Source organism: Halichoerus grypus, chromosome 5 (assembly GCF_964656455.1).
Source record: "Halichoerus grypus chromosome 5, mHalGry1.hap1.1, whole genome shotgun sequence".
In the NCBI taxonomy this organism is placed as follows: domain Eukaryota; kingdom Metazoa; phylum Chordata; class Mammalia; order Carnivora; family Phocidae; genus Halichoerus; species Halichoerus grypus.
This window is the reverse complement of record NC_135716.1, coordinates 169,808,342-169,834,316: the sequence shown is the minus strand read 5'-3', so window position 1 is coordinate 169,834,316 and position 25,975 is coordinate 169,808,342. Positions and strand designations below refer to the sequence as shown.

Sequence of the window (25,975 nt, the reverse complement as noted above, 5' to 3'; positions counted from 1 at the left end):
GCCCTGTGTATGTATGGGGCGTGGCCTGGGCAGGAGAGGGGGGGCTACCTCTTCCTTCACTGGCGGCATTTCTCGGGGTTCCTGTGTGGCCGCTCCCTCTTCCCAGCCTTTGCCACAGCCCCTCCTGTACCTCAGATTTTCCCCCCACGTTCATTCACACCCACCCTTTGCAGGCAGAAGGGAATAACACCCATGGTGTGGAGGAAGTTTTAATTTAGGTGGGGAGACAGGCAGTTACCGCGTGGGGGGGGGATGTGATCAGGAAGGTACACCTGAGCCAGGTCTCAGGGGTTGAGCAGGTTTGAGGAAAGGGGGTGCAAACTCTGGTCCAGAGAGCACAGCTCCCCTCCCTCGCCTCCTCCTGGGGCCTCAGGGGGGCCAGCAACACCAGGCCTGTCACTCTTCCTAGCATCTCAGGGCCTACTCTCAAGAAAGAGAGAAAGAGGGAGGAAGGGGGAGGGGGAGAGGGAGAATGCAAATGAGCTCTTCAGCTAAAATCTTAGTCTCCTGCCCTATTTGAAACCCCCTTTCTAAGCTTTCCTGCTTCTCCCCCTTCCTCCCTGGCGGCAGTGTTAAAAGCATCTTTTGGGGGAGAACATTTGGTGTCTCTCTTCCATCTTGTATCGAGCCAACCTCAGAAGGGCTTTCCAAGACCCACATGTATACATTCTCCGTGAGATGTGAGTGTGAATTTGCACATACAGCAGGGTGGTGTGGGCTTCCAAACCAGCAGGAGATAGACACTTAAACTGGTCCTGTAACCCCATTCAAGGCAGCCTGGTGGAGGGGCCACCACTTACTAGCTGTAGGACCTTGGGTAAGTCACGTCACCATTCCACCTCTGTTATCTGTACAGTGGGCTCAACGATGCTGGCCTTGCAGTGAGATCGAGAAGATTCGATTAGGGAATGTGAAGCCTGCACAGAATGCCTGGCTCCCCGCAGACACCTCCTAGATGGGAACTCCACTGATAACTCGGCAGCACTAGAAATGCTGAGAGCCTACCCTCCCTCTGTGTGTGGGATTCCCATTCACCCCAGGGATGCCCTCACTCCTCACTGGGGCATCGCCTCAGGGAGGTCTGGATGTGCCTTAAAGTGCACACAGCCAACCCCGCAGGTCATGAGGCTGAGCAGAGGTGAGACCTGGAATTATACAAACCTCAGCTTAAATCTCAACCTCTGGCCCCTGCTCTCACTAATGGAGGGACCCTGGCCTCCTCTCTGGGCTAATTCAGTTTCTTCACTGGTGAGTTGGAGGTAAGTTCTGAAACAACAAGCTCACCTGCCTGTCTTGTCCACTGGCTATCGTTGTGCCCGGCCTACGACCAGCCCCTTGATATATGCTTGTTGAAGAATGAATGAATGAATGAATGAATCAATCAATACCTATCCTGCAGAGTGGTTGCGAGATTCAAATGAGGTTAAAATGTATAAATTGCTTGGTACAGTACCTGGCTCATCATGGCTAATACCCTCCATATTTCCTTCTTTTTCTCCTTTCCTTCTCTTCTTCTCCCTTTTATTGCCTTCCCTGGATGTATGAACATTAAGGACAGTTGTTTAAATTCACGTACCCAACACCCTGAACTTCCACGCCACTTGTTCAGGCAGCAGCTGAATTGTGTTTGGCCGATGGGCTTCACCTGGTGGCCAAGGGGAGCGCTGTCTGGCCCAGGGCTTTCTCCCAACACCTCCTTTCTCCCTGCTTCTCTCCCCTCCCTCCCGCTGTCCCTCTCCCCGCTCAGTTAATTCCGCTGACTGTTCTTCTCAGACTTCCAGGTCAAAATGTGTCTTCCTTATCCACTTCCTCCTGAGAGTGGGAAAGGAAAATGGGCTTGAGCAGCCCAGGGGCTGAGTATGGGGGCTAGGGTCTCAGGACTATGACCCTCCAGCCACAGCACCCCAGGCCATTCCTGCCCCCGCTGATAGTTTCTGTCTCACTTTCTGGAATGGAGGGTGGGGACAGCAACGGGGCACCAGCCTTGACAGTGACACGTGGTCCTAGCCTCCTTGTTCAGGCTGACGCTCAGACCTGGGAGGGGCACAGAGGGATCCAGCCTCTGGGACCCCGCAGGAGCTCCAGTCCCATGGGCCCTAACCTCTGGGTGGGAACTCAGGCAACCCCTGTCTGTTCCTTGGACCGGGGAGGTGGGAGGCCAGAGGTCTGCGGACTTCGCAGGTGGAAATACCACCTGAGTAGCCTTGCCCCACACCCCCACCCAGGGGCTGGAATAAGGGTGACTCCTGGGAGGTTGATTTGAAGCTACGCGCAGGGAAACTGTTGGTATGAGGACCTTGTTCCCTGCACCTGCCTGAGAGGCATCCCCAAAGGTGTTAATTAGATACACAGATTCCCCAGGAGCCGCGGATGTAGCAGGCCTTGGCGGGGCTGGGGAAGCTGCGTTTTTAATAAGTTCCCAGGGGATTCTCACGATGAGGCAAGTTTAGGAAACCAACTTGGGCAAGTAAGCTCTCTGAGCCACATTTTCCTCCCTTGCAAAATATCAATTATACAAAATATCATGGCAGTTTACCAGGAGGATGAGTGGTCAAGTAAGTAAACCGCCAAGCGACATGGCTGAGCTCCTCCTTATTGCTGCTCATATGGCTCCCTGCCCCCACACCTGTTTGTTTACTCCAGGGCTGGGCTCTGCTGTGAAGACTCCCTGGCTGGGTGAGGTCGGCAGGCTATGCACATTCCTGGTAATGAGGTCAGGGCCTAGGACACTCAGGGAGGCCAATGCCTCAGCCCAGCTCCAGGGGGCCTCAGACCCTTTGCCTTCTAGCTGCTTCCAGCCCTATGTGCAGGCCTGGGCTGCCTGCTTGGGAGGCTGGAGACCTGGGGCCTGCCCCTCAGTGGGGCCCGGGCAACCTGTGGAGGTTCACAGGGCTCAGAGCCATTCCTCTCTCTCCTCAGGCACTCAGACTCCACCCTCGGAGGGTCATGGAGTAGTTGGGACATCTGTCTGTCACCCCAAGGAGCTTAGAGAGCTTCACAGCCCTTTTATGGCCTTAAAAAAACATATCTCTGTGACTCCCTGTCCCACTTACCTGGTGAGAACAGTCCGGCTGTTAAGTTGTTTCTCATTATTGAACAAGGTGAAGATAGTCAACCTTTGGCCAAGTTCACCCCAAGTGACAGGAAGCAGACTCGTTTGCAGTGTGGGGGGAGGGGAGTAATCATGGGGGCCACCTTAGTGGCTGCTGAGAGAGCGGGCCGAGGAGGTCAGGAGGGTGGCCCACCCCTCTGTTATGGAGAGATTGGGTCTGGACCAGTGACCCTGAAGAGATGTTAACTATTAATGACAGATAAGAACACCACCAGCTGGTGCTGTGTTGTGGGGGTGGGGGGGAAGAGGAGGGAGACACATCTGGGTGCAGAGAACGGAGGACATTGTATACTCGGGAAGGTCATGCTGAGGCAAGACTTTGATCCTGTTTCTCAGAAATGTTCAGAACAGGCTTTGGGACAACAGGGTGATGACAGGACCTGGCCCCTTAAGGACCCCATCGGGGGCCCCCTTCCTTACGCCCGCTCCGTCTCATCTCTGAGAATCCACACCAGTGTGGGAAGCTCCTCCTCATGATGAGGACAGAGATGCTGGGTTTGAGCCCCAGCCGTGTCCCGGCTTCAGTGGGGGGCCCCGAGCTGGGTGCCTTCTCCTCTCTGGACCTTGGTTATCTCATCCTAGGGTCACCTGAGAGGCGAATGATACAAAGGACGGGCCAGCACGCTACAAGCACGAGCAAGGAGCCATTTCCTTACGGAGCAGCGGCCCCAGGGGCAGAAGGGCAAGCGAGTGAGCACCAAGCACCAAGCACTGTGAGCACCGAGCACCGAGCTCCGCACTGGTTCTGCTGAGGTGTGGGGGAGGAGATCTTCTGGGAATGCCACCGCACTCCCAAACAACCTCCCTCTGCAACCTCAGGGACAAGGCTCCATTTGTCTTTGGACCCTGTTTCCAGAAGGCCCTGTCATCCCTCCACCTCCCCCAGGTAGTCCAGCCCCTCTGGCCTGGCCTAGAGCAATTCTGAGAAAATCAGGATAATTCGAGCCCATGAGAAAACGCCCCATGTGAAGCCACCCTGAACTGGGGGAGTGGGTCACTCACTGTGCAGCCCGATTACAAAAAAATCACAACAGGACGTAGCTACCATTGATTGGGCACTGCCCATGTGCCAGGCACTATTAAGTACTTTATAGACATTATTCATGTCATCCTCACCACAACCCCGTGGAGTCCGTGTTATGATCCCCATTTTACAGATGAAGAAACTGAGGTTTTGAGCAGTGATTCATTTGCTTGAAGTCATACAGCTGGTAAGTGGTAAGGCAGAAATTTGAACCCAGATGAGCTGAGCCCAAGGCTGAGTTTTCAAAGTTGTGAAGTGCGTGCTCTTTCTTGTGGGCCACATGGACCCCCGTTCCTTAGGAACCCCGCTCTCAGGAGAGGGTCTGCAGCTTCTGCCGGCAGAAAAGGCTTGTGTGTTCTCCCTCATGGGAGGACCTGCGTTTCACCTGCGGTCAAGCCTCTAGCAGAGGAGAGAAGTTGAGATGGTGTGATTTCCGACAGCGGCTTGGGTGGACCTGAGCCCCAGGCCGCACCCCTCTCTGGAGTCTTGCCTTCGTGCTACCTCTGGCCTTGGCAGAAGTGCAGGTTGTTCTGGTTTGGCCCAGGCTGCTGTGAGGCGTCCTTTCCAGGCTCCATTTTTCAGGATACAGGAACCACAGAGGAGGTAGAGACCTCACTCTCTGTCGAACTAGATCATGAAACTGGCCAAGAGTGGGGTGGAGAACTTTGTGTCCAGCATCTCAGAAGCTGGGGGAGCTGGATTCCGTGAAGTCTCCCTGCATTAACTCCCGGCACTTGACTGTCCCCTCCTGCCCCGCAGAGCTCATTTGCACATGATGCACACCCGGAACTCCTCTGGCTGGAGTCCTCATCATGCCGTTTTGCTCCAACCATAGCTCAGCCGTGGCAGGGGCCCCCGGTCCCTCTTCCCTTTGGTTCTTTCAAGGGGACTCCCCCGAGGCGGGGCTGCAGAACATGCAGCAAGGTTGGGTGTGGGAGCGATGGCCAACGATGTGAGCTTGGGTGGGGACGAGGAGGAAGCCCCAGGCTTGCCCTGTTCTCTGCTCAGGCCTCCCACTGCACGGTCAGGGCCAGGCCTCTGAAGAGAGAGTCCAGTTCTGTGGGCTGCTCCAGGTCTGAGGCCTGAGAGGCTGGGCTCAGGGCCTCCATCTCAGACATGGGACCCTCGTCCCTGGGACACACGAGGGACTCCAACAGGCCCCAGGGACTTGGTTCCTGGTCTGTGGGGGAACATGAGAGGGAAGGAGTGTGCAAAGGGAGGGATACCGGGTGGCCCTCGATCTGGACAGAAGAGAGGAGGGGGAGCTGACCCTTTAGGTACGATGGTGTCCCTGGTTCCCCTCTGTGTAGCACACTGGGGTCAGGTACTCTGTCCGTGTGAACTCCCAGATGCTGCTGGAAGAAATTTGCTTCTTGGGGGTCCTCCATATCCAAGGAGGTCACCCCTTGCAGAGAAAGGCCATCTGGGATATAAGTTCCAGCTGGTGCCTTTTTCTGGAGCTGACCTTTAGTCCTGAGGTGTTTGGGACTGGAGAGTGTCACAGGTGGGGAGTCTCTGCCAGAGCCTTCCCCACAGGTCCCATAGGAAGGCCAGCAGTCTGGAGTGGTCTGAGGGGTATAGGAGGAAGGCTGGACCTCAGACATGGCCTGTGCAGTGTAGGATGGAGGTTTAGCTTCGGGGGTTACTTGAGGTGCATAGGAGGGGCGCCTGACTTCGGGGGCAGCCTGGGGTGCGTAGGACAGTGGGGAGAGCGTCTGGTGAGGTGGCACTCCAGATGGCCGGAGGATGGAGATGTCTGGCTGCCCGAGATAGGCGATGTCAGACAGGCTGTGCGGTGGTGGGGCTTCCGGGGGCTCCCTGGGCCCGGAGACCCTGACTTGGGAGTACTGGACGGGATGGGCCAGACTGCTGGGGCTGCTCAGGTCAAAGACAGGGATCAGCACGTGCTCCTGGATGAACCTCAGAGGCTGGAAGGTCAGTACTCGCTGGACATTCTGTGCAGGGACAGCAACAGTCCACCCGTTAGAGCACGTTCTAAGCTCCCTGAGGGGGCCATGGATGGTTGGGGTCCTCCATGGGGAGGTGGAGGGGAGGGGGAAGACCACTTAGGGGACTTTTCAAAATGCACATCCCCTTGGCTTTCCAGAGATTCCTCTAAGTCCTGGGCCTCCCTGAAGGGACAGGGCTCCCAGCCCTTTAGGTGAGAGCCACTTCTAAAGTCTGGGTTATCCCCAGGAGAGAGATTTAGCCTGTGGCTTCTCTAGAAGGTAGATAATCCAGGAAGTAGATGACTCAGGTTGGAGGTTGCCTTGGGCTACACTCTTGAGGTGGTGGCCCACACTGCTCCTCACTCACGGACCCTTAAGAGCCCGATGGAGGGGGCCAGGTGTGAAAGGATAGGGGATAAGGGGAAGCTGGGAGAGTTTTATAGGAAATGGTTCATGCGGGCTTTGACATTGAGCTAAATACCCTCAGACCCCCCTGTCCCTCACACAGTAAACAAGAGCCAGCTCCTAGAGCCCCAGACCGGTCAGATCGGGCCTCTGTAGCAGCAGACCCTGCTACTTTAGCGCTGAGCCAGGGCTGGCCGCCATACTGGGGCCGCCAGTGGGACTTGGGAGGTTTATACAGGGCTTAGAGGACCTGGCAACACTGGCCCGCGTTCCCAGGCGGCAGTACTTGGCTGCCCATATCGACAGGGCGTGAGCCCCAGGGCTCCCCATAGTGCCCACCCCTCCTCGGCCCCTCGCAGAGGCCTGTGCTCTCAGGTCCTATGTTACCTGCCTGGACATGGATGCTTTCAAGTTGCGTGGGTTTCTATTCCAAGCCCACTATTCCGGTCACCTACCCTTCTCCGATACACCCTGCTGGGCCATGTCTTTGTAGACTTTAGGTTGGAGAGGAGAGACGAGGCCTAATTTTCTGCACTGTGTGCTTATCCCTGCCCTTCAGGAAGAGCCAGGGGTCCCTGGGCCCATATCCCCTGCTGCTCTGGGGTTCTTCCCCCCCCCCCCGACCTCTCTCTCCTGCCCCAGGTGCAACTGCTCACCAGGGAGTTGGGAGGCGGAGGCGGCTTGGTGACGTATCTGTAGCTCAGGTAGCAGAGCCCGGCGACGAGGAAGCCCATGGAGAACAGGAAGGCGCCTGAGAAGGAGTATGTCCACATCCGATCTGGGGGAGCACAGGGGCCAGAGCAGGGAGACTGAGGCCGGGATCTGGTCTGGGCCCAATCCCGTGTGGATGCTGTGGGCTGGGTGCTTTTCCTCCTTGCCCTCTCGGGCCGGGCTTGGGAAGGCCTCTCCTGCCCCCAGCATGGGCGGGGCTGGGTCAGGAGCACAAGTAGAGGGCCGCATACTAGACGGCTAAATTTCCAGGATTTATAAATCATATTCCTACACTCAGTAACATACGTTGTATGTTCCCGTCCTGACAAATATACTTTTCATCACAACCTGGAAGGCCAGGTTTGAGTTTTGAATTCTTGGACTCCTTGGGGTCTCATGCTGAAATGTGGAGGGGCAGGGAGAGCCTGCCACGGTCCCCTGGCCCACCGCAGCTCCATCCCTCTCTGCCCACCGTGCACATGCATGTGGACTCCCCAGCCCGCACGGTCAAGTTCATCCATGCCCCTCAACACATAGCTGCCTACTGGCCACCCTTAGGGCTGAGGCTCTGCGCATCAACAGAGGATCTCCTCTCTGGAGAAAGGATGCAGGGAACAGATCCGTTAGACTGGACACAGGCTCAGGGCATTTGTACAGGGAATTTCAGGGTCCCAGGTACCCAGAGTGTGGGCTAGAAGGGAGGTCACAGGCTGTAGGGGGACCTGTGCATTTGGACCTACAGACTCTTCTTCATCTTGTGGGGAAGGCCGTGGCCAGAGCAAGGCCAGAGCAGAGCCTTCTAAACAGGCCTCTCTGGCCCTCCCTGGCAGGGGGCTCTGGGCGGAGGCAGAGGGAGGGAGGTGGCAATGGGAGGGGCCTGCCCCCCTACAAAGGTAACAGGCTGGGTGTTAGGAAGACCTTGCTTGGGATGAAGCTTGTGTGGCACCACCCTTTCTAAAGGGGAAGCAGAAGGACGACTAAGGGCTTTAGTGTGGAGCCTTCTCCCTGTGGTCCCGCACCCTCGGGATGGGCGCAGCCAGTTCTTGGCATGACACACTTCCTGTCACCAGCCCCAGTGGGACTGGGGGCGGGGGGGGGGGTGGGTTAAGGAAGCCGTAGTTGGGATTTTTGCTAAAACTGGCGATTTGTGTTCTCCAGGGGTTTTGACTCTCCAGGCCACCCTCCTTCCATTCCCCCAGGTGGCTTCAGCGTGGGGTGCTGATCGCTGGCTGCCAGGGACCCTGGCAATTGCTGTGAACCCCGGGAATCTCTGGAGCCTCCACTTCCAGCCCGTGAGGCTTGGGCCTCCCTGGGTCAGCTTCCCACTTCAGTGATGCCCTGTCCCCCGTCACGTGATAGTTCCGTTGCTGCTCCAGGGAGAAGACAGGACCAGAATGCCTACTGGTGGGGGAACACCACCGCTCCTCTGGCGGGGTAGGATGGGGGCTTGGAACATTCCCATGTGCCATTTCACGCATGGGAAGGCAGGAGGAAGTAATGGAAACCACCCTGGAACGTGGGGTGTTAGAGGTCTGCCTCAGCCGCCAGCACGCTGAGAAGCCTTCTCTCTGCTGCACGACCGTCTCTGGGCTACTCCGTACTGAGAACAGTAGCCAGCAGTTATTAAGCTCCTACTGTTTGCCCTGTGTGGCGTGCTTTACCTCTGATATCGCACCAAACAGAGAGGGCCAGAGATGCTCCCTTCTCAGGAAAAATGAAGCTGAGTGTCAGAGAGGCTAAGTGCCTTGACCAAGGTCACACAGCTACTCAGTGGGAAACAGGCTTGTCATGTACACCTACAAAGCTCTCCTCACAGGCACTGCACAAAGACGCCTTAGCTTCCTTATCTGTAAAAATTGGAAATGGGGTGAGAGTCCTTTCCAATATCAAGATACTGGGATGTTGCTCTGTGACCCTCCCGGACATCCTGAGAGGTAAAGGGGGAATTCTGGACTCTGGGGATAAGAACAGACCACAGGCTATGGGGTCAAGGGCAGGATCTATCGCTCTGAAATGGAAATAAGAGGAATAAATGTGCAATCGAGAGGCCCAGCTGTAAACCAAATTGCAAGGCGCTGGCTTCAAGATCAGATGAACTAACTAGGTTCACTGACCAGCTATGTGGTGACTGGTGAGCTCTTTAGCCTCTCTGAGCCAGAGTTCCTCCTCTGTAAGATGTGGCTGAAGCTACCCAACCTGCAAGGTTGTTATCAAAATTCAATGGGGTGCGCCTGGGTGGCTCAGTCGGTTAAGCGTCTGCCTTCGGCTCAGGTCATGATCCCAGGATCCTGGGATCGAGTCCTGCATCGGGCTCCCTGCTCAGCGGGGAGCCTGCTTCTCCCTCTCTCTCTGCTGCTCCCCCTGCTTGTGCTCTATCCCTCTCTCTCTCAAATAAATAATAAAATCTTAAAAAAATAAAAATAAAAATTCAATGGGATAATATATGTAGAGCATTTAACACAGTGTGTAGCAATGGAGTACTTACTAAACGGTAGGAATTGTTATTCATATACTTTATTTTTAAGGATGATGTGTCTTCTATATGTCAGCAAGAACTAGCCAATAAGAAGTGTGATTATGTAAAAGCAGCTACAGTCTTAGGGAAAAAAAGGTATCACATCATGAGCTAGATCACATAAGGACAAGCCAACAAAAGGATAAGGGTAGAGTGGTCTGCATGTTGTCAGAAAGCAGGGGTGTGGGGCGACGGGGCCAGCAATGGGCGAGATCTGTCTAGCCCATCCAGGGGAGAGGGTCACAAATCATATACAGGCTCCCAGCGTGGTGTCTATAAAGCCGGATTCCTTTTCCAGTTCTGCTCTCGCCAAGTTCTATTCTGGTCTCCCCAGGGGCGCTGTCCCCAGGAAGGGCATGCTGCTCTACCAGGCACTTCTTCCCCTGAAAATTAATGCACTGGGACTCGGCTGGAGAAATCAGTCTCTTGTGGGTTCTTGGGGCGACTGGTGAGTTGACTTTCTGGACAACACCGAGGACCAGAACCTATGCGATGATGATTCTACCGAGGTGCAGTTTACCCTCGGGCCCAGCCTCTAGCGGCCACCTTGCCTCTGTTCATCAAAACAGAAATCACCTACTGACATCATTACTCTGAAGCTGATGACTAAGGAGGAGACTCTTTTTTCCAAATCCATCCGACCCACTACCATCACTTTCATCTTCTAAACTTGCAGCTCTGAGCATTACAACATTTCTATCTCTGTGAACATGAACACTAATAAAAATATCATGATGCTTAACATGAGAGTCGAGTTTCAGTGTGCTAGAGAAAGGGAGCATGGGGCGCCATCTCCCTGGGCCGCTGACTCAAAACGATTTCTATAATAGCGCCGTGTTGAGAACATGGGCTCCTGAATTCAGCCTAGTTCTATCCTTCGCCACCTGCATGCCCTTGTGCAAGTTACTTAACCACCCTGAATCTCAGTTCCCTCAGTAAAACAAAGTGATAATCGCACCTGTCTTGTAGATGGCTCATGAGGATTGTGCTTTGTGGTGCCTGGTCCCTGGTTAGGACTGCAGAAATGCTAGTTCTCGGGGCGCCTGGGTGCCTCTGTCAGTTAAGTGCCTGCCTTAGGCTCGGATCATGATCTCAGGGTCCTGGGATCGAGCCCCACGTCGGGCTCTCTGTTAGGTGGCAAGTCTGCTTCTCCCTCTCCTTCTGTGCTCTCTCTCTCTCCCTCTCTCTCAAATAAATAAATAAAATCTTAAAAAAAAACACAAAAAGAAATGCTAGTTCTCATCACTGCTACTATTCTTTCACTTTGGAACATATTGAGGGAAACTTTTATCTTCTCTGCTTTCCCTTCTGCAGATTATTTCCCAGGATATCTCCCCTGGGTTAATAAAGCGAATTTGCTTTGCTAGGGTACACAGGAAGCTGGCCAGGGAGAGGAAACCCAGCAGGCTGGAGGGGGGGATTAAACGTGTTTAATGATAACCCATCCGCTAACTCAGTGATGGATTAACTAAGACGACTTCGGTAACACTAATAATCCTGCAGTTGTGTGAGCACCGCCAAACCTCACCTCGGTTACAGGGAAGAGAGCACAGAGCCGAAATTTGAATTCAGGAGTCCCGCCTCCCTCTGGTTTCCGCTGAATTTACCTGGCAGCGTCTTCACTCGGCACACGTAGGGGGCGCTCTCTTTGGACCAGGTTGGAACAAAAATCATGATGGTCCCAAGGAACTCTGTGTCAGGGGTCAGGCCAGTGAACTCGTAGTCTCTCTGCTTCCCTCCAAGGTGCTGAATTTGACAAAGAACCCAGAGTGACTCCTCTTAGGCACCAGTCGCCACATGGAGCCCAAGCATGGGTCGCAACACTCAGTACAATGGTGCCACCAGCTACCCAAACCAAAAACTGGTGGGTCAGTCCATAATGCTCTGTTCCTGTTCCCCTACCCTCTGCGCCATCACCACCATCACCTCCAGCACCATCACCATCGCTACCACACTAGCACCTTCCCCACCATCACCGCCGTCACTACCCAACACCTTCCCCCCAGCACCACCATCACCACCATCATCACCATCACTACCACCATCACCACCAACATCATCATTATCCCTCCTTCTAGTTTTTTTCCTCCTCCTCCTTCTTTATCTAACATCAAAAACCCTTGACTATCCATCCCTCTCTGGCCTTCCTCATCGCTTCTGCCTTAACTGGGCCTCAACACCTTGAGCATGGACCCCTGCAGTGGCTTCCTTATTGGTCATTTGTCTCTGGTTTTGTCCCTGTCCACCTCCATATTCATCCTGGTGCCCAAGTGATATTTCTAAAAGATCAGTATAATTCCAATGCTCCCCTATTTAAATCTTTTGATGGCTCGGCCCATATCATGGATAAAACCCCAGTCCCTGCCTCCCTGTCCACTTACCTCTCTCTATGGACCACCTGGCACTTTGGGCTCCAGCAATGCCGAATACCTGCTCTTCCTACCACATCTTGCCCGCTGAAGCAAGACCTTGCTCCTTTGCAGTTGCTGATCCTTCTGCTGGAGCTCCTTTTTAAACTCTCGCCTTCTGGTGTGTCTCTAACCTCTTGACCTTGAACTCCTCCTTTGGCTGCCTTGTTCCACCATCTGGTTCTCATCCTACTTCTCATTGGTCTCAGGGCCTCAATTCTGTTGTTCTGCAAGATTTGCTCTTCATCCAGTTTTTTCTCTCTCCACTTACTCTCTCACTGAGTGATCTTATCTGGACCCATGGCTCCTGAGATCACCAATGGGTAGAAAACTCCCAAACTTAGCAAGAGCTGTCAAGTTGGATGTGCACTTCCAGCTCAGTGTTGGGTGGCACCTCGTGGGCATGTCTAACTCAGCATGTCCAAACGTGCTGATCTCTTCTAGAAGTCTGGGTCCCGCTCCCTCCCAAACCCTAAACCTGCACCTGTGTGTGATTCCCTAGCTCTGTTCATAGTGTCTTTCTTGTTCCAGGATTCAAGACCCAGAGCTTGAAGCCATTTTTGACAAAGCCCCTCTCATATCCCTTGTTTCTAATTGGCCTTAAATGATCCACAAACCTTCCTTTAAAGGGCCAGAAGCTGTGTTCTTGGGTGTTCAAAAACTAAGAATTTTCTTCTTTAGTTCTTTGCATTTCAGCTACGTCTTCCCCTTTCCAGGAACATGGAAGCCAGAGTTTAGGGTTATTTTTATTTTTCGAGGAGGGGTGTAAGTGGGTGAAGGAGTATATAAACAGATTTTGCAACTTATTGTTTTGTGTAACTCATACAGTTGAAGGTGCACACATTAAAGATCGTGTGACACAAGTCCAGCAGAGTTGCCAGGTCCCAAGATTCCTCCTTCCCCAGATGTTTTACTGCCTCTGGCCTGCTTCAGGCCCAGTGATTTCCAGCCCCTAACATTGCAGTAGGCCCTAACTTTCTACCCTGATCTCTCTTTCATTTTCACATTTGGTCTCTCTTCTTTTTGCTCCCAGCAATTTATAGCTTCTTTGGACCAACCCTCCCTAAAGCAACAACTATAAACTCTGGCCAAACCACCTGTCGGCATTGGAGAGCAAGCAAAAACAGGCAGATACTGGAGAAAGGAAGCAGGGAAATTCACTGGGTGAATTTCTCATCTTTTAAAAGGTCTTTTAGCTTAAAAGCAGGCTTTCACCTTGTTTGATGGTTTAAACCTAAATAGAAACCTTGTAATCTTACTGGTATGAATAATAAGGAGACAGAGTTCTGGGCAATCCTAACAGCTAGAAAGTGAGGGGAGAGATGGCAGATAGGAGAGATCCACAGAGACGGAGGCCCAAGTTCTGAGTATAAACTTGGCCCAAATCCCTGCCTGGCCCCTGAAGCGAGTAGGGCAAACTCCAAGCAGCCCAGGTAAAGGTGAAAGAATGGGACTGAGATTTTGGAGTTTGAAGTTCAGCCAAATTACCTGTCTGCTAAAACAAAACAAAACAAAACAAAACAAAACAAAACAAAACGAAACAAAATAAAACTCTTTGGAGTAATAGAACAGAATCCAGATTCCCTCCACTATACTATTCGCAACATCTAGGATACATTCCAAAATTGTTAGACATGCAAAGTAAGAAAAAACGTGATCCATATTCAGGAGAAAAGACAATCAATGGCGGCCTACTCTAAGATGACCAAAGTACTGGAATTAGCAGACAATGATTTTTCTCTCTCTCTTTTTAAGGTTTTATTTATTTATTTATTGAGAGAGAGTGAGATTAAGAGAGCAGAAGCAGGGGGAGCGGCAGAGGGAGCAACAGAGGGGTAGGGAGAAGCAGGGAGCTCAGCAGGGAGCCCGATGAGGGGCTTGATCCTGGGACCCTGAGATCATGACCTGACTGAAGGCAGAGGCTTAACTGCTTAACTGACCGAGCCACTCAGGCACCCCCAGACAATGATTTTCAAGCAGCTAGTATAAATATGCTCAAGGAAGCAGAAGAAAATGTGCTCATAATGAACGACTAGGAAATCTCACTAGGATGTAGAAACCAGGAAAATTGGAAACTTTAGAACTGAAAAATATAATATCTGAAATAAAAATCCCACTTGAATGGTCTTAGTAGCAGATTGGAGTTGAGAGAAGAGTCAGAGAACTTGAAAGCAGATTAATAGCATAAGGAGAATAGCGGTGATGGTCACACAACTTTTTGCATGTACTAAAAACCATGGAGCTCTACACTTTAAAAGGGAGGATTTTATGGTATGTGAATTATATCTCAAAAAAAGGGCAGAGATGGGGGCCTGCGTGACTCAGTCGTTAAGCGTCTGCCTTCGGCTCAGGTCATGGTCCTGGGGTCCTGGGATCGAGCCCGCATCGGGCTCCCTGCTCAGCGGGAAGCCTGCTTCTCCCTCTCCCACTTCCCCTGCTTGTGTTCCCTCTCTCGCCGTGTCTCTCTCTGTCAAATAAATAAATAAAATCTTTTTTTTTTAAAAAAGGGCAGAGATGTCAGAATGCTGTCTTCAAGAGATGCACTTTAAATATAAGACACAATTAGAGTGACAATAAATGGAGGTAAGGAGATATGCCAGGCAGGGATGCCTGGGTGGCTCAGTTGGTTAAGCGTCTGCCTTCGGCTCAGGTCATGATCTCAGGGTCCTGGGATTGAGCCCCACATCTGTCCGTTGGTGCCCTGCTCAGCAGGGAGTCTGCTTCTCCCTCTCCCTCTGCCCCGCACACCCCCGCTTGTGCTCTCTCCCTCTCACGTGCGTGCACTCTCTCTCAAATAAATAAATAAATATAGTCTTAAAAATAAAAAAAGACATACCAGGCAGACTGTAAGTGTGAGAAGGCTGGAGTGACTCTATGAATAACATGTGAAGTAGACTTCAATACAAAGAATAATACTAGAGAAAAAAAAACATTTCATAATGATAAAAGGGTCAATTGATCAGGAGGCTGTAATAGTTAGAAATGTGTATGTGTTTGAGAACAGAGTTTCAAAAGGCATGAAGCAAATCTGCAAAGAATTAGAGGGGAAAAGAGACAAATCCACAGTCCTAGTTGGAGATTTTAATACTCTCAGCAATGAAAAGAACGATAGCTCTTTCCCAAATCAGGAAAGATATAGAAGATCTGAGTCACACCATTAGCCACCTTTATCGAATGGATATTTATAGAGCGCTCCGCCAAACAACTGTAAGACACACATCTTTTCAGTGCACGTGGAACACTCACCAAGATGGGCCATATGCTGTGCCATAAATGTAGAACTGCAATCATGCAGAGTGTGTTCTCTGACCACAAACTGAATTAACTTGTAAATAAGATATTCACTAAAGCCCAAATATTTACTAATAGATAGTGTGAAAGGGACTTGCCCTGCTCAGTAATTTCTAATTGCTCCCCTGACTACAGAGATAAATAGACCTTCCTCTGTCCACCACCCCAGACCTCTACCTCCCAGCCTGTCCGCCCAGGCTTCCCTCCCTCGCCTCCCCTACGTCAGCGGGTCTCAAACGTCAGGGTGGGTAAGAAGCACTCCGGTTGCGGACTAAACACTCAGACCCTAGAGATGCCACTTAAGAACTGCATTGAGTAGATCGGAAGAAGGCCCAGGCACCTGCATTTTAAATAAATACTGCACGAGATTCTGATGCCACTGGTTTGGGGCCATGTTTTGAGAAACTGTTCTGCATGAGAAACTGGTCTGCCTGTCTCCATCCTGGGCAGTTTTTTTTTTTTTTTTAATTTTATTTATTTGACAGAGAGAGACATAGTGAGAGCAGGAACACAAGCAGGGGGAGTGGGAGAGGGAGAAGCAGGCTTCCCGCGGAGCAGGGAGCCCGATGTGGGACTCGATCCCAGGACGCTGGGATCATGGCCTGAGCCGAAGGCAGACGCTTAACGACTGAGCCACCCAGGCGCCCATCCTGGGCAGTTTTGTGCTTTCCAGGAAGGTTTTAAGTTTTCCTGCTTCTCTCTCTGATCATGGTGGGGCAGTCTAGGCCAGGGAGCGAAAAATGTGGGCTGTGAACAGAGCCGGATCTGAATCTTGACTATGCTATCATTTGCTGAACAATCTTGAGTTAGTGCCTTAACCTCTCTGAGCCTCCGTTTTCTCATTCAGAAGACGGATATGGTAGCCCCCACCGCACAGGGTTATGGTAAGGAATAAATGATGTCATAGGCCTGTATTACTTGACATGCCACAGAAGTTGGTATTAGCACCAGAACGTTTTCTGATCTGGAAGTTTCTCCAGAACTCTGAGCTGCCATCTCCCCTCCCACCTCCCTGCCCCTACTCCACGCCACACAATACCTTATTTTCCTCTATCTATAGCTATTTGAATTCTTGTTTTAGCTCCTTTCCCATCCACTAGATTATAAACATCTTGGGTGTGGGAATAGTCATTCAATGGAATTGCGGACTGTGGCATAGGCTAGGGAGAAAACACATATTTCCTGCATACAAAAGAAATACCTTGTATAACATTTGGCCATTTATGCCCTTGCCTTCCACCTTTCATTGTTAGTGATCTTAAGACACCGCCTGTACCCAGTTCCTGCAAATGGTGAAGACCCAGCAAAAAGAACTGTAGCAGTAGAAATAGATTTCAGCATTTTCCAAAGTGGACATCTGAAGATGTTAGTAGAGGTTGCTCTCCAGGATATTATAAGGTATTAGGCAAAAAAAATAAAGTTAAAAAATTATGCAAAATAATGGGGCACCTGGGTGGCTCAGTCTGCCTTCGGCTCAGGTCATGATCCCAGGGTCCTGGGATCGAGCCCCGCATCGGGCTCCCTGCACCGTGGGAAGCCTGCTTCTCCCTCTCCCACTCCCCCTGCTTGTATTCCTGCTCTTGCTATCTCTGTCTCTGTCAAGTAAATAAAATCTTTTAAAAAAAATTATGCAAAATAAAAGGAGTCTCTCTGGTCAAGAAATTTGAGAGAAGTCGTATTCAATAAATTGAAACTGGAGTCTTGGCTTTGCAGGACTTGTCAGAGACTTTAGTAGGCTCTTGTCTGTGTGATCTACAAGAGGGAGGGCTGTGTTTTGGAAAATGCTAATTTACATAAAACATCTCCTTTCTACTTGAAGCAATGCAGATCTAATCGACAGGGAAATGAGTTTCCCAGGCAGGGAAGGACCAGGGAGGCACATATATTTACCATTTGGTAGGTGTGGTTGACCTGGAGCTCTAAGCGGTAGAATAGGTCAGAGAAGACGTCCTCCAGGGTAAGCCGGTGGCCATCCCCTGCGCGGATAGGCGTGGAGGTGGGATGGACGATCATCTGGATGGATCTCACCTTGGGGATACAGGTCACATCGGGTGGTTTGATGGTAGCTGGGAAAGGGAGAGAGAAAAGCAAAAAGAAAAGACTAGAATCAGCCAGCAGTGTTTGAGGTTGCCCCGGACCAGGGGACATGACTGACTGCCTCCCCTCTCCTCCCACCCAACCCCAGCTATGCTTCTGAAAACAACAGCTAAACAAACAGGTGAAAAGAGAAAAGTGCTTCAAGCAACCGGTGTTTGGGTTTAAGGCTGGCAAAGGGGTGCCCAAGGGTGAGTGGGCAGAACCCAGGGAGAGGGGCACTGGCCTCCTAGATTAACGGTGTCCTTGTCCCTGCCTCCACAATCCCCACCTTGAGTCTGCCCAGAGCTCCCTTTTCCTTGGTCTATTGGCAATGACAGCTTTGGGGACTGAGGGTTCAGCTATATAAACTAAGTAATGTTCGAGGTGCCCCAAATTATTGATATGGCCTCAAAGGCCAGGTCTGAGACTTCAATCTCTCTCCAGATGTGATTTTCTGAATAACCGAATAACCTTTACTGGTTTACAGACCCTTTTAGGAATTTGATGAATGCTACGGATCTTCTCTCCCCCAAAATGTACATATACAAAAATTTTGCACTCAATTTCGGGGATTCATGAGCCCTACTTCCCCTGAAGCAAGTTTATAAAAATCCCTCAAGGGTCCACTGACCTCCGAATTGAAAACACCGGAGCTAGAAGAATGTTCACTTCGGTTTTGTTTATAAAATTGAAAAACTGAGTTAAAAGTCCTCAAAAAGGGAATTGGGGAAGTAAATTAAGACTACCTCCATAGAACAGATCATTTTGCAGCCGTGAAATGTCATGCTGTGGAAAAGTACTTAATGATGTGGGCAAATGTTCCTGAGGGCATTATATGAAAAGCAACCAGCCAACCAGGTCACAAAAGAGTAGAGACAGTTGCTAGTAAATATGGTTATGTTTAAGTGTTCAGGTTATTTTGGACTTCTTTTATTTTTCTTTGTGCATTTCTATATTTTCCAGGTTTTCTATGATAAATATGTATTAATTGAATAAACCAAGAAAAAAAATAACTCATTTAATTTTATTTTTTCTTTTCTTGGAAAACCACGTGGCTGTGAAGTCCATTAGTGAATATCACCACCTACTCAGCTTGTGTGGGGAGTTTGGCAACTCATATTCATTCATTCATCAGTTACGTAGTGGGCATCTCCTCCATGCCAGGCCCTACGCGAGGGACCGAGAATGCGGGATTCCACGCCCCCGCTCGGAGGCAGGTGGGATACAGGCCGGCAGATGCCCTCACTGTGGATGGTGATAGGAGCTATGAAGACAATGAACAGTTGACCGTGACAGAGAGTAGCAGATGGTGACATCGTGAAATGAGGTCGCTGGGGCCGAGAGTGGGGACTCCCCCTTAGGAGGTGATGTGGAAGCCCAGACCAAGACTGAGGATTGGAAGAGTCAGGGCTGGAGTAGGTCACTGAGTTAGGAGCCCTTGGCTGGAGTCGAGAAGCCAGAGGAAGGTGAACTGACCTCGGGAGGCCGGGATGGAGCTGGAGAAAGACCAGCTGCGCACGGGATGCTCTCTAGTTGGGGCGACCTTCCCTGAAAGCCTCATCTCGAACTGCCCCCTGCCCTTCCGGGCCTCCCCCCGCCCCTCCCCTGCAGTGAGGGGCGCCCACTCACTGTGTTGCAGTGAGCTGAACCGGTCGGTCATCTTGGTGGCTGACCGGCCTCCCGCGCTGAGGGCAGTTACACGGGCGTAATAGAACTCCATGAAGTTGCCCGTCTCCATGGTCAGGTTGCAGGATTTCCGGGTGATCCGCTGGCAGCCCTCCTTCGCCAGCCACTCTCTCTCTCCGTACCTGTAGGCATGGGAGGGGCCAGAGCACACCTTGAATGATTGAGCCTGGCACTGGGCCTGTGGTTTATTAATAATGATAACGATACCTAATATTTACTTAGCACATTCTGTGTCCCAGGCCCCTTAGTGGCTGATCTGTTAGTCCTCACAATGATCCCGTGAGGTTCAGACATGGTTCTCCTTCCTTTTCGAATAAGGAAGCTGAGGCTTAAAGAGGTAAAATTTGGGCAGGTGTTTGGAGCATGCATTTGGGGAGCCAGGACTTGAACCTAGCCAGTCCGAGTTCACATTCTGGGCCCATCGTTACCATCAGGCTTTGAGGCAGGCACTGTTATACCTATTTTACAGATGAGGGAACTGAGGCTCAGAGAGGGGAAGTGACTTGCCATGGGATGAAGTGGCAGGACCAGCGATGGCACCCAGGTTTGCAGACCCCTCAGCCCATGCCAACCTCTTCCTCTGCGTAGGAAGAGAGACGGGCAGGAATAGGGGCAGGGGCTTGAGGGGGTGGGCACGACTCTTCGTTGACCTAGTCTCCCCGATAATAATAAAACGATTTTATTACCTGCCAGGCACAAGCACTCATGACTATCTTGTTTAATCTACCTAACAATCCTATGATGGAGGCACTCTTGCTGTCCTCACTTTATGCGTGGGGAAACTGAGGCTTGGCGAGATTACCCCATTGCCCCAGGTTATAAAGGCCAGAGATGGCAGGTAAGCCTGGGCAGTCTGACTCCAGAGCCTGCACTTTTAACCATTATTTTATCCTCCCTTTGCAAAAGAAACCACAAAGGAGCAAAGCTCTGTCTGGCAGGGGCTGGTGTAGGCTGTGTCACGTCAGACGGGGGGTGGGGTGTGGGGCGGGACGTGGGGACATATGATAGAGGGGGGTTTTCTTGGAAGGGCTGGTTTCAGAGCAGAGTCCGAAAAGGTCATGTGGGGGGAAGCCTACTTTTTATACTCGACGCTGTAGACAATGTCTGGGGCGCTGTCCAGCCTGCTGTCCCACGTCAGGATGTTTTCGAAGTTGCTGGACTGGAATTTTACGTGCTGAAGAAGATCCGAGGTGTCCTCAGCAATGTGAGCTGTGGGAAGTGGGAGCAGGGTGAGCAGATGGGCACGAGGATCCTGGCCCCAGCCCACCAACGAGCCGTCCGATGAGGAGGGCGGCACCAGCACCCACTCACCAGAGACTGCAACGATCATTGTCCTCCTTCGCTTCTTTTTAAATTTGTTATTGAGCTATAATTCGCAGCCTGTAAAATTCACCATTTTAAAGCGTGCAAATTGGGGGTTTCTGAGTATATTCACAAAGTTGTGAAACCATTACCACTCTCTAATTCCAGAGCGTTGTCATCATCCTAAAAAGGAACCCTGTGTCTGTTAAGAGTCCCTCTCCCTTCCTTCCTTCCTTCCCCCAGCCTGAAAGCAACCACTAAGCTGCTTTCTGGCTCTATGGATCTTCCTATTCTGGACTTTTCATGTAAATACATCCTGCGTCCCCACGGCAGCGTGTGAGTGCTGCCTTTATTCCACGCCCCTGACGACACTTGTGACCATCTCTCCTTCACTTCTGGACATACCTGAAGTGGGCATCCTCACCCACGGGATATCGGAAAGACGCTCAACTACACGTCGGCTGTTCAACTAAAACATCAAAGAATAACTTTCCCAGAGTCAGTAATTCCAGACAGGGCTGGAGAGGACGTTTGTGAGCTGAACCAGTCCCTGCCCGCCTGGCACCGGGAGGAAGGCAGAGCACAGACTTGCCCGGGGCAGGGGCTGCTGACGGAGGCCACATACGGGCAGGGCGACCCTGGGAAACCTGTTTTCATCTCTAAGGTGGGGATGATTCGACTTACCTAAAGGCAAAGACTAATGACAAGAGCGGCCGCTGACACCTGTGAAATGTGTTTCAAGTGCCAGGCACTAGGCTAAGTCTCTTCACTAAACCCTCCTGACAACCTGAGGAGGCAGTTACTATCATGACCCCCATTTTAGGGATAAGAGAAGCAGAGGCTCAGAGAGGTTTACCTGCTCAGTGTCTCGGTTAGTATGAGACAGAGCCTGCAGTACTCATCGTGGTGCTAGACTGGTCGTGGGGGAATACCATAGGGCAGGGAGGGGGCAGCAAAGACCGAAGCCCCAAGAAGAGGACCAGGGAGGGGCCCCACTCCCCGAAGCAATCTTGAACTACAAATGGAGCCTTTACTTACAAAACTCTTCTCTCAGCCCTCCCGGCTTGGTCTGTGGAAAGGAAGAGGGGTTGCAGGAAAACGGCGGCCAGAGCCGGCAGCTGGCTCTGAGCATGCTCAGAAGGGCCTGGTTGGCTGGGGTGGGAAATAAGCAGGTGCGCGGACCCAGTTGCGTCAAGGCCTTGGGGCCCTGTGTGCATATGTCTTTGACGTGTGTGTGCCTCGCTCCACCCCGGACATGGCCATGACCACCAACAGGCCCACGGTGTAAGGAAGTGGACAGTTATTTATTCCCCACTCCAAGTCCACATACAATATTTCTGCAAGAGGGGTCCATGGGCTTAGGAAGCACCTGTGGGGATGGGGAAGAGTATCTGGATAGCCCGACCCTGCTGTGCATCCACTGGTTAAACCTAAGGCCACATTCCTCTTTGAATCTGAGTTGGTCAGTCCCAACAGCTATAGAAATGTTTGTGTTCCAGGCTTCCTGGAGCTCCCAGAACAGGACTTGGGGGACTTGAGGGTTAGAGGAGACGTGTCTTACTGCCTCTAGCCAATGTGATGGCTATGCTACTGAGCCCTGAGGTGTGGCCGACATCTTGTTTGGATTTGAGTCTGGGCAGAATTGGGGTCTGATCTGGAGGGAGTGGTCCTGGATTCAGGGCTCGGTCTTAAGATGAGGGAGGGAGTACACCTGAGGTCAGAACTGAATGGTAGCTTCTGGTGGGGTGATAAAGTTAGGGCAGGAGAGAGGGAGGGTGGGATTTGAGAGAAGGCCAGGGTCTATCTGGGGCTGGGCTTAACTACCGCTAAGTGGTGGGTTAGGGGTGGCATTGAGAAGGTTGCTGGTTGGGGTCAGTATCCTGGTGGGCTAGTTGTGGTGGGAGAGCCTGACGGCTGGGGCTGAGACATGCTCAGGAGGTAAGGGGCCCAGGCTGGGAGGAGGTTGGCACCATTTTCCAGGAGGGAACTGAAGTTGGCTTCCAGAAATGAAGTGGGTGGACCTTGGATGGAGTCTTCTTTTAGGGGGCATTGAGGGCTAACAAGATCTCTCCCTTAGGATGCCTGGGTGGCTCAGTCGGTTAAGGATCTGACTCTTGATTTTGGCTCAGTTCATGATCTCAGGGTCCTGGGATCAAGCCCTACATTGGGCTCTGTGCTCAGTACAGAATCTGCTTGGGATTCTCTTTCTCCTTCTGCCCCCCACCCCCTGCGCTCTCTCTCTCTCTAATAAATAAATAAAATCTTAAAAAAAAAAATCTCTCCCTCTCCTGCCCTGCTCATTCCTTTCCCCCCTTAAAGCTATCATGTATTCCTCAGCCTGCTTTGTTTCTGCACTTCCTGGGTGAAAGTCTACATTGTGAAATCCTGGGGACACATGTGTTGTCTAGAAACTGACAGACTGGTAGCCTCTATGAAAGAACGTTTTCATATTTGCTTGAAAAAAACAATTTTATGTCAACAAGTTGGGAAACAAACAAAAATAATCCAAAATATTCTAGAATCAGCCTAAGAATGCTGGGGCAGAGGAGACCTGGGGTCCAGAAAACCTTCTCGGCTCTTAACAACTCCTGAGGTTGTTTCCCCTTGGTCCCCATCTGTGAGGGTCAAGAGCCTCTAAGACTTCCAACCAGAATGGAGTCTTTGGGGGATGCGGTGAGTCTTCCTCACTCATCAAGGGCCCAGTGCGTTGGGAGTGCCCAGCTTGATACCAGAGTTGAACAGACTGGAAGGGCCCAGGAAGCAGCTGGAAACACTGTGGATCCCACCAGCTGACACAGGGGATAGCAGCAGAGGGGGCTGGGAAGCCTCAGCCCTTTATGGGCTTCATCCTGCACTTGAGCTAGAAGGGGCCTTGCAGAGGCTATCCCTCCCCGCTCTTCAGTCTGGACTATGCGTTCACTTCCTGAGAAAGTTCCCTGAATTTTATGAAACGTCTCGGGAGCAGAGAGCCAATCTGGGATCTCACATATCTGCCTGAAAGTTCTCTATAATTATAAATCAAGAAATCCACTTTATTGGATTTGGAAGCTATGCCCTTTAGCCCTGTTTTCAAAAGGGCCCTGATGTTTTAAGATCTTTTAATGCAGCAGACCTGGCCCTTCTGGCAGAAAATGCTCTGTTATTTTTTAAAAATTTTTTATTTCAATTAGATTTAATTAACATATACTATATTATTAATTTCAGAGGCAGAATTTAGTGATTCAGCCGTTGCATATAACACCCAGTGCTCATTACTTCAAGTGCCCTCCTTAATGCCCATCACCCAGTTACCCCATCCCCCACCCACCTTCCCGCCAGCAACCCTCAGTTTGTTTCCTAGAGTTAATGCTCGTTTATTTATTTATTTTTAAAGATTTTATTTATTATTTGAGAGAGAGAGAGAGAGTGAGAGCGACACAAGCAGGGGGAGCGGCAGAAGGAAGGGGAGAAGCAGACTCCCCGCTGAGCAGGGTGCCCTACACGGGGTTTGATCCCAGGACCCTAGAATCATGACCTGAGCCAAAGGCAGACTCTTAACTGACCGAGCCACCCAGGCGCCCCAATTAATGCTCTTTTAGATCTAGTGTGAGGGGTCAGAAGAGGCCCCCCTCAGGTAGTGGAGAGAAACAATGGCCGCACTCAAGGTTTGTCCGTCTGTCCTTCTCCCCCCTCCCCTTGTTGGGCCAGTGCCGGCCAGAAGCAGAGGAAGGGATGGTACAACTATCAGAACTATTCGAGGGGTCCAAGGATGTCTGCCTCCCGCAAGCCAATTCTCCACCCACTGAGGTGAGGGCATCTGGTACCCCAGTTCAGACAGCTGGCTGCATCCCTGAGTCTTGAGGTTAGCTGAGTCTCCGGAAGAAGCCAGGTCTGAGGGACCCTTGCATCCTCCCCGATACCCTGATGTATTCCCCAATTCTCCAGGGAAACTTGTCACCCAGGGCAGCTCTGGTGGAGGAGAAACTGAAACTGGCCGTCCTGGGGCTGCGTGTGTGTGTGTGTGTGTGCGCGCACGCGGGCGTGTGGAACCCTGATCAACCCTCCTGGGCGTGGGGGTGGGGAGTGTGACCACAGGGCAATGGGCACTCACCTGCCAGGGATCCCGCGGCCAGGATGGTCAGTAGCGTCCTCATGGGGCCGGGCTCAGAGCCCTCTTTTGGCTTCGGCTCTGGGCTGAGCACGGATGCAGCGCTGGGCCGCTTTGCCGCCTCCGCAGCGCCGGCTCGGCCAGGCCTCAGGGGCGGGGAAAGGAGGGGAGGGTGGGGCCTGAGCCGGGGAGCCAGGTGCAAAGGTGTCTGGTCCGTGTGCTTCGGAATTCCAAGTCCTGGGCAGGATCCAAGGGAGTTCCCTCCCCACTTGCTGAAAACAGTAACAGTGACAGGCCAGCTTGTTTATCTGGTCTGGTGGCTGATTCAACCCAAGACTTCTTCAGTGCTTTATCAGGAAGCTCAGAGGCAAAAAAAAAAAAAAAGGGCAAAAATTTGACATTGTGTTTCAAAAACCTGCAAGATGCCTGTGACTTTTGTCCCTGTGATTTTGTCAGGAATTTATCCTGAGGACAATATCTGGAACAGACAGGGGCACAGAAAATATGTTCCAGAATGTTCCTTGTTAGCAAAGGAAAAGCTGTGACTCCCTGGCTTTGTTCTGGCAGGAGATATAGGATGTTTGCTGCTCCTCCTTGTGCCTCATGGCAAAGCAGGTTCCCCATGTGGGATGACAGCTTTGGGGATAGCTTTCCTTCTAGAGAGGCTGCTGGAAGTGAGAAGCCCAGGTATTCTTATCTTGAGCCTCTGGGGCCCGGGACCTCCAAAAGGTTTGGAAAAGAAAACAGATCTCAAACTTCAGTGACTCTGCTGTGCTAGCAATGGGGGCAAAATTCATGAATGGGGTTTTGGTTTGGGACAATGAGAATCCACACTGCTCACCTGAGCGGTTACTCTGCCATCTAGAGCTGTATCCGTAGGGATTAACGTGAAGTTCATTGGGATGGGTATTTAGGAAATGATTTTCTCCTTCTTGCTGGGCCTCAGGGAGGTTGAAGGGGCCTGGACTCCCGTTAAGGTGGACATAATCAGAGATCTGTGTCCCTGGGAAGGGTTTGTCTGGCCCCGGCCACACAGCAGGAGGCTGAGGACTATGCAGGAGGACTGGATCCTAAGCAGCCTCTAGAGGCATCGAGAAGCCTATGGCTTCTGGATGTAGTAGGATGTAATATCCTGCAATCTGGGGACGCCTGGGTGGCTCAGTGGGTTAAGCATCTGCCTTCGGCCCGGGTCATGATCCCAGGGTCCTGGGATCGAGTCCCACATCGGGCTCCTTACTTAGCAGGGAGCCTGCTTCTCTCTCTCTCTCCCTCTGCTTGTGCTCTCTCTGTCAAATAAATAAAATCTTAAAAAAAAAAAATCCTGCAATCTGCGTTTAAGTTTTTATTTTCTGTGTTGTAAATGTTTTCTTTCTATCAGCTTTGAGTCTTTGGTAAAGTTTGTTTGACCA

The 25,975-nt window shown here is 51.5% G+C and overlaps 1 protein-coding gene and 1 long non-coding RNA gene across 5 annotated transcripts; both read right to left on the bottom strand.

Moving 5' to 3' along the window:
- Positions 1–201: 201 nt before the first annotated feature.
- LOC144381782 (uncharacterized) lies at positions 202–3,233 on the bottom strand. Its single transcript, XR_013447601.1, has 3 exons — positions 3,054–3,233; positions 1,577–1,812; positions 202–420 (listed from the first exon to the last, which is right to left on the bottom strand). It is a non-coding gene; the product is annotated as an uncharacterized LOC144381782 (long non-coding RNA).
- Positions 3,234–4,169: 936 nt separating this feature from the next.
- Positions 4,170–24,698, bottom strand: IL22RA1 (interleukin 22 receptor subunit alpha 1). Of its 4 annotated transcripts, XM_078073633.1 has the most exons (9): positions 24,570–24,633; positions 21,518–21,548; positions 20,489–20,557; positions 20,254–20,386; positions 19,121–19,299; positions 17,306–17,481; positions 11,324–11,462; positions 7,147–7,268; positions 4,170–6,091 (listed from the first exon to the last, which is right to left on the bottom strand). In XM_078073633.1, exons 3-9 carry the CDS (start codon positions 20,505–20,507, stop codon positions 5,141–5,143), a joined length of 1,719 nt encoding a protein of 572 aa, XP_077929759.1. In that variant the 5' UTR covers positions 20,508–20,557; positions 21,518–21,548; positions 24,570–24,633; the 3' UTR covers positions 4,170–5,140. The 4 variants fall into 4 exon arrangements, with proteins under 4 accessions (XP_077929759.1, XP_035944948.2, XP_035944946.2 ...); XM_036089055.2 differs by lacking the exon at positions 20,489–20,557 and having other exon boundaries at positions 24,570–24,638; XM_036089053.2 differs by lacking the exons at positions 20,489–20,557; positions 21,518–21,548 and having other exon boundaries at positions 24,570–24,698.
- Between the last annotated feature and the right edge of the window lie 1,277 nt (positions 24,699–25,975).

Excerpts from the sequence above, each read along its gene's own strand:
- IL22RA1 (XM_036089053.2), bottom strand. The coding sequence starts at position 24,612 with ATGAGGACGCTACTGACCATCCTGGCCGCGGGATCCCTGGCAG. Across the intron at positions 19,300-20,253 it reads TACAGCGTCGAGTATAAAAA|GTACGGAGAGAGAGAGTGGC; the intron begins GTAGGCTTCCCC and ends CCATGCCTACAG. Across the intron at positions 11,463-17,305 it reads TCAACCACACCTACCAAATG|CACCTTGGAGGGAAGCAGAG; the intron begins GTAAATATATGT and ends TGTCAAATTCAG.